Source organism: Mesitornis unicolor, unplaced genomic scaffold (genome assembly GCF_000695765.1).
Source record: "Mesitornis unicolor isolate BGI_N332 unplaced genomic scaffold, ASM69576v1 scaffold13400, whole genome shotgun sequence".
Taxonomy (NCBI): domain Eukaryota; kingdom Metazoa; phylum Chordata; class Aves; order Mesitornithiformes; family Mesitornithidae; genus Mesitornis; species Mesitornis unicolor.
The window spans coordinates 260-6,729 of record NW_010157647.1 but is presented as its reverse complement, the minus strand read 5'-3'; the positions used below and the strand labels follow the sequence as shown (position 1 = coordinate 6,729).

Sequence of the window (6,470 nt, the reverse complement as noted above, 5' to 3'; positions counted from 1 at the left end):
CCCCCCCCCTGCTTCAGATCAGCGCCCAATTGGCCGAGAGCTCCGTCCTCTCTCGGCCGGTGGTGGCTCCCCGGAGGTGCGGGAAGCAGAGGCCCAAGCTGGCATCAGTGAGGCTGCCACCCCCGGCCTCCCCTCCGCCAGCCTGGATCACTTGCTCCAACAGCTCGCTTCCCGTTCGCAGGGAAACTGCACGTCCTGACAGCCTGGAAGCTAGGTACAAGCCCTCCCTGTGAGCTCCCCCTTCCACAATGGTGGCTTCACATCGCGCCCACAGACAAAGGGCAGCTGTCATGAACGCGGGCCAAAGGACTTTTCATGCCCAATGAAAAGGTGCTTGTTAGAGCCCTGAGGTGCCAGAGGCTCTTCTCCCACCCCTTTTCTCCCCCCTCAGCTAATTCTTTGGCCGCTGCCTGCACCCCATACTTGCCTCAGTAAGTGAGGTATCACTGCCACCAGTATCACCACCAGCCAGGAGAACTCACACCAAGTCAGGGATGCTCACCTCTGCCAGCCCCCCATGGGTGTCAGAGGCAGAAGGGGAGAAGGCAGAGATGGGTGACCCATTCAAAGCCAAAATGTAATTGCCCCCCATCCCCCACAGAGCTGGACACCCTTTCCTTGCCCTGGGACAAGGAAGTGTCAACCTTCACAGTACCTGTGCCAGTGCAAACACATGGAGCTAGCCAACAAATCCACTAGACCAACAGATTGCAACATCAGGTCAGGATGTCAGACTAGGAAGGAGGCCTGAGCCTCCCACCTGGCAGACACACATACTGAAATTTTGCAGCAGACACAGCTTTCCAGCCAAGCAACCTCCTGAAGGGCAAAAGTAGGGGTCTCAGCCTTCCTAGGAGCAGTGGAGCAGTAGTTTTCCCCTCTCCCTGACCCAGAGCATAGTGGCTAGCTACAGGGTGTTAACTCAGTTCACATCCCTGCAGGAGCCTTGTGCAGTCACACGCTGGAGTCCTGTCCTCAGCGCACTCAAGGCCACCCTGACCCCCACCTTGGACGCATGCAGACCCTGCGAGACTGAGGTCTCCAGTAGTGTGGAAGGCAGGGAATGCCAGTCCCCACCACTTCGGCATCAAGGACACCTGCTGGAAGAATAGACGAAAGAGGCTGGGGGCACCCATGCCCGGCAGGGACGGTGACAGGGACACCGTCCTTCTGGGTAAGGACAGAACTGGTGTAGGTGCTGTCGTCGAGGGGCCTCCCTCCCCTCTGCAGCCCCTCGCAGCCCGTTCCTAGAGACACGGGGCGGGATCACCCTGTTGCTAGTCAGGGAGAGACTGAGCAAGAAATCTCACTATTGGTGCCGAACACTGTCCAGGTCCCACCTACTGCCTGCTTAGGAGGCGGAGGGAACGGGCAAGAAATCTCACTATTGGTGCCGAACACTGGCCAGGTCCCACCTACTGCTTGCTTAGGAGGCGGGGGGAACGCGGGGAAGGCATTCTTAAAGGACCAACCTAGGAAAATGCGGTACAGGTGGATTCCCCAGTGTCCAGACACCAACACCTGCTTGGATGCACTCATTCCCTGAGGGCTTCTGACGGTGCCACCAGCAGGAAGCTATTACAGTAACCTTGACTCTGGGATGTGCCCTCTCCCCATCCCACGCAGGGCCCCAGACAGCACAGTTCGGTGACAGACATTGCTGCTGGCAACACGGGGCACTGCACCTCTGGGAATGGGTTTGGTGCTGCTGTTGTAAGGGGTCTCAAACAAGAACTCACTCAAATACATTTTTTAACTGTGACTGATACATCCTAGTACACTGATACATCCTATTGCAGATACATCCTAGTACATTCTGAAGAACGACAGATAAACCAGCAGAACATCAGTTGAGACCAAGATAAAGAAGCTGAGGAAAAGTTACGGGTCCAGGAAAGGCCATATATGGGAGAAAGACTCAGGGTTCATGGAAAGGACTGTAAGAGTGCCTCTACAGAAACACAAAGGACCACCAGAGACCACCAAAGGGCCCCTTGTATACAAGCCCAGTTTGATCCAAGAATGATTCAGCAGATATGTAAATATATTATAATTACATTTAAATTGCTAGCGATCACTGTCAGTTAGATTATGCAATCCTGAAACTTCTGTGTATAAATATGCCAAGAAAAGTGCCAGTAGTTGTGCAAACTTGGATAAAGCAAATAATGCCCCTTAGACCCAATGTCAAATAAAGAATGCCTGCTTCTTAGTGCTACATTGGTGTTAAGAGGTTTTTCTATTCCCAGTTTAGGTGACACTGCTGTGGTGCCTCAGCAGAAGCCCCTTGTGAAGCCCACATGGTCTGGGAGAATCCGCTTAGTGTCCCGAGGTGGCTCAGTCACCAAGAAGCTAGAGCAGGGGATGGGCTTCGCACAGGAGATCCTGCTCTTGCTTAGGTCTGCCAAAGCCCAGGATGGGGATGGTGGCAAGGCAGGAAGGATATGGGGTGTCTAGAATGGAGAAGGACATGTTCCTATTCCAGAGGGTCAGAACTCACCCTATGGAAAAGCTCCAACTCAGGGATCTGAGGGATCACTGGAGACCCTGCAGGGCAGTATCCCTCATGCCACTTGCCATAAATGAGGCCAGCACTATCCCTACTGCATCAGTTTTGGAATCTGGCTGTTGCCCTACAAAGCAGAGAGATGTAAAGCCTTTGCTGGCTTAACACAGTCCATAGCATTGGTCTGGATCTTCTTTGACCACAAAGACTGAAAATCCAGGGTCCAGTGCCAGCCCAGATAATTTCTCACAGCCAGTGCCTTCCCAGTGTAGTACTGGGGAGCAGGGGGAAGCAATGGCTAGAGCTCAGGCTTACTGCCTGCCCATTATCACTTCTTTCCATCCCCACTCTCAAATCATTTACTGCCCCCACCCCCCAGAGGCACCTTGCCAGGACCTTTTGGTGGAGGGGACATCCTTGTCCCCAGCTGCAGCATGACCTGCACAATGCAGAGGAACACTTGCTCCTGCAGCTGCTGCAGCCTTTCCCACCTGCCACAAACCAGAAGTGCTGAGTCTGAGCAGTGACACAATAGGGGAAAAAAAAAAAAGAAAAGGCATAACATAATTTTGAGAGGTTTCTGCCTCTGCCTGTGATTCGGCCACAGCAATCAGGCAGCACACACAGCTCCACACTCATACACAGCTTCCGCTGCACCTCATTTCCTTCTGCTCTGAGGAATCGGTTGCTACTACTCACAGCCTCCCAAGAAAGGACACATTACTGGCATCAAACACCTTGAAAATCCATCAGATCCTCCCCTCTGCCTTCCACTGGATCCACTACCCAGCCTTATCTCCTAGGATCGAAGCATTCTTGTAATTGAAAGCTCTCAAATTAAGCTGCACAATTCCCAGCAGGGAAGAAGCACAGAAGCTGCCTGCCATGCGCAAACGCCTTCCTGGCTGCAGTTCCTTCAGTCAGGACATTAGACATCACCCGGAGACAGCATATTACAAATCATGCAGGGCTTGGAAAAGGTTTGTAAAAACAGCACCTGGATGGAGGACTCACCAGCCTGCTCAGAGCCACAGTCCAGCTCAGTGGACCCTGCAAGCAAGCAGAATAGTCTGCAATCCCAACCCCACCACCTTGAAGAGAATATCATCACAGAATTTCCATGGAAACAAAACCACAACCATCAGGAGTCAAACAAGAAGCAAGACACAGACAGGAGGGACTGTTGCCACAGTCTGTCAAACAGAGGAACCAGCATGGTCCTTCATCTTTGCATACCACACTGTGGAAAGCGACACCCTGAACCCCACTGGCAGCTGGTGGCTCCCAGCACCATTTGCATCACAACTTCCTCAGCCCACACCGGGGCACGACACAGAGAGGCTCTGTTATCCTCCCAGTACCTGACCCCACAAGTGCTTCCTTCAGCTCTCATTTTGCAAAGGGAAGGAAATACTATTAGCAGCAAACTTTCTGCCAAGGATTTGCAAGTGGTTGCAAGCTGACCTCAGGCTCCACTGGCTGCTCAAGCAAGGCATACCCAAATCTGCGTCTGAAAGACATACCTTTGCTAACCTCAGAAAACTGACACACTTGAACTTGCTTACCACAGTGCAAACATCATCAACGCTCAGGACGGCTCATTTAACTCCAAAGACGACCTGTTCATCTATAGGTAATCACTCCTTAAAGGCACAGCTCAACTGGATATTCCCCCCAACTCCAATCTGCTACCATATGTGTATGGCACAAATGAACTATGGCTCTGCGCGACACTGGGACACGCCAATGAAGGAGCTACATTACCTCAGCAGGTGTGGGGAGCCGGCTGGCAGTGCCCACAATCTGGTGGTACAGCACTGGCTCACCATTCCTCATGGTGCTCTGGCGGCTCCCCAGGGGGCTGGAAGTGAAGGGCTTTTTACACAGGAGATCACTCTGGCGAGAGTCCGTGGTGAGATAGACCTGGTGGTAGAAGTTGGGTGGCGTGAGGCCACCCCGTACAGCATCAATGTGATGGAAGGGCCCTGGTGTCCTGTACAGGGTGCTCCTGGAGCTGCTGAACAGCTCCTTTGACTGCCTCCACTTGTAGCACTTGAAGATGCCTACTGACAACATGGTGATGAAGAAAGCTGCTGACACCAAAATCACAGCCAGGATGAGATAAAAAGTCACGTGCCTTCTGGGATCGTTGGCAGGTGCCACATCAGTGAGGTCAGTGAGTACCTCCTTGACCATCTCGGACACAGAGATGGAGACAGTGGCACTGGCAGACAGCACAGGCTCCCCATGGTCTTTCAGTAGGATGACTAGTGTGTGCTGGGGAGCATCATCCTCCTGGAGTTGACGGGCTGTGAAGATCTCCCCATTGTGCAGCCCAACTGAGAAGAGGCTGGGGTCAGTGGCCTGCAACAGCGTATAGGAGATCCAGGCATTGTACCCTGCATCTGCATCCACCGCCACCACCTTGGTGACCATGTGCCCAGCAGGAGTGCCTGGTGCCACCACATCGGTATAGGTGGCGGTGGTGTTGGCGTGTGGGTACAGCACGGTTGGAGCATTGTCATTGAGGTCAGTGACAAACACACTGACTGAGACATTAGTGGTCAGAGGTGGAGAGCCACTGTCCTGGATCTGCACCATCATGCTGAACTCCACCTGGTCCTCATGGTCCAGGGAGGTGAGCAGGTAGAGGGTGCCATTCTCACGGTTGATGGAAAAGATGTGGCCTACAGTGGGATCACCCTGCAAGAGGGTATAGGAGAGATGGGCATTGCGCCCAAGATCTGGGTCTATGGCACTCACATTGAGGATGGGGATGCCAGGCACGTTGTTCTCCAGCACATAGACATCATAGGAGTCCTGGGAAGACTTGGGCGCATTGTCGTTGACATCTGACACTTGCACCAGGATCTGTTTTACTGCAGACAGTGGTGGTGAGCCTGAGTCTGTGGCTGTGATAGTGATGTTATACTCTGATGCCTTTTCCCGGTCCAAAGCTGCTTTCGTTTTCAAGGTGTAGTAGTTCTTGAGGGAGGAGCTGAGCGTGAATGGGATCTCAGGGGAGATGAAGCAGTTCACCAGACCATTATCATGGGAGTCCAAGTCCGTTACACTCAGGAGAGCTACAACCGTCCCTGGGGCTGCATCTTCAGGCACGGGGCTGTACACAGAAGTCACTGTCACCTCTGGAGCATTGTCGTTCACATCGACGACTTCCACCAGCACTTTGCAATGAGCCACACCAGGAACGACACCCTTGTCTTTAGCCTGTAGGTAAATTTCATACAGCTTTGCTTCCTCATAGTCTAGCTGCCCCTTGACCCTCAATTCCCCTGTAGCTGAGTCTAGAGTGAAGAGTTCTCGTACCTTGGCGGGTGTGTGGCTGCTGAAGGAATAGACGATGTCTCCATTGGGCCCATCATCCAGATCATACGCACTGATCCTGGCAACCAAGGTACCACTGGGCGTGTTCTCCCTCACGCTCGCCTTGTAGGTGGACTGGTTGAAGACCGGGGCGTTATCATTGGCATCCACAACATCAATGTGGATCTGCACGTGGGCCGACCGTGGCGGGCTGCCTCCATCCAACGCAGTCAAGACCAAGTGCAACTCACGTTGCTCCTCCCTGTCCAGCTCCTTCTCCAGGACCAGCTCTGCATACTTGCTGCCATCCACCCTCGTCTGTACGTCGAGCGCAAAGTGGGGGTTGGCACTGAGCTGGTAGGTCTGCAAAGAGTTAATTCCCACATCGGGGTCTTGCGCGCTCTCTAGCGGGAAGCGAGCTCCAGCCGCCACCGACTCGCTGATTTCCAGCCTCGCCTGGCTGCTGGGAAAAACCGGGTCGTTGTCATTGATGTCCTGGATCTCCACGGCGCCGCTGTACAGCTCCAGCGGGTTTTCCACCACAATCTCAAAGCTGAGGGAACAGGGAGAGAGCGCACCACAGAGCTCCTCCCGGTCTATTCGTTCGCTCACCAGCAGCGCGCCGCTCGTCAAGTCCACC

The 6,470-nt window shown here is 53.6% G+C and overlaps 1 protein-coding gene across 1 annotated transcript in view; it reads right to left on the bottom strand.

The window, feature by feature from the left end:
• The window catches only part of LOC104537872 (protocadherin gamma-C3-like), a gene marked incomplete at its 3' end in the record, with an annotated part of 9,218 nt that overhangs the window by 2,525 nt on the left and 223 nt on the right, over positions 1 to 6,470 (bottom strand). Inside the window, 2 exon segments of the mRNA XM_010180890.1 lie at positions 809 to 884; positions 4,271 to 6,470. The exon segment at positions 4,271 to 6,470 is cut by the window's right edge and continues 22 nt beyond it. Coding sequence (XP_010179192.1) covers positions 809 to 884; positions 4,271 to 6,470 — 2,276 coding nt within the window.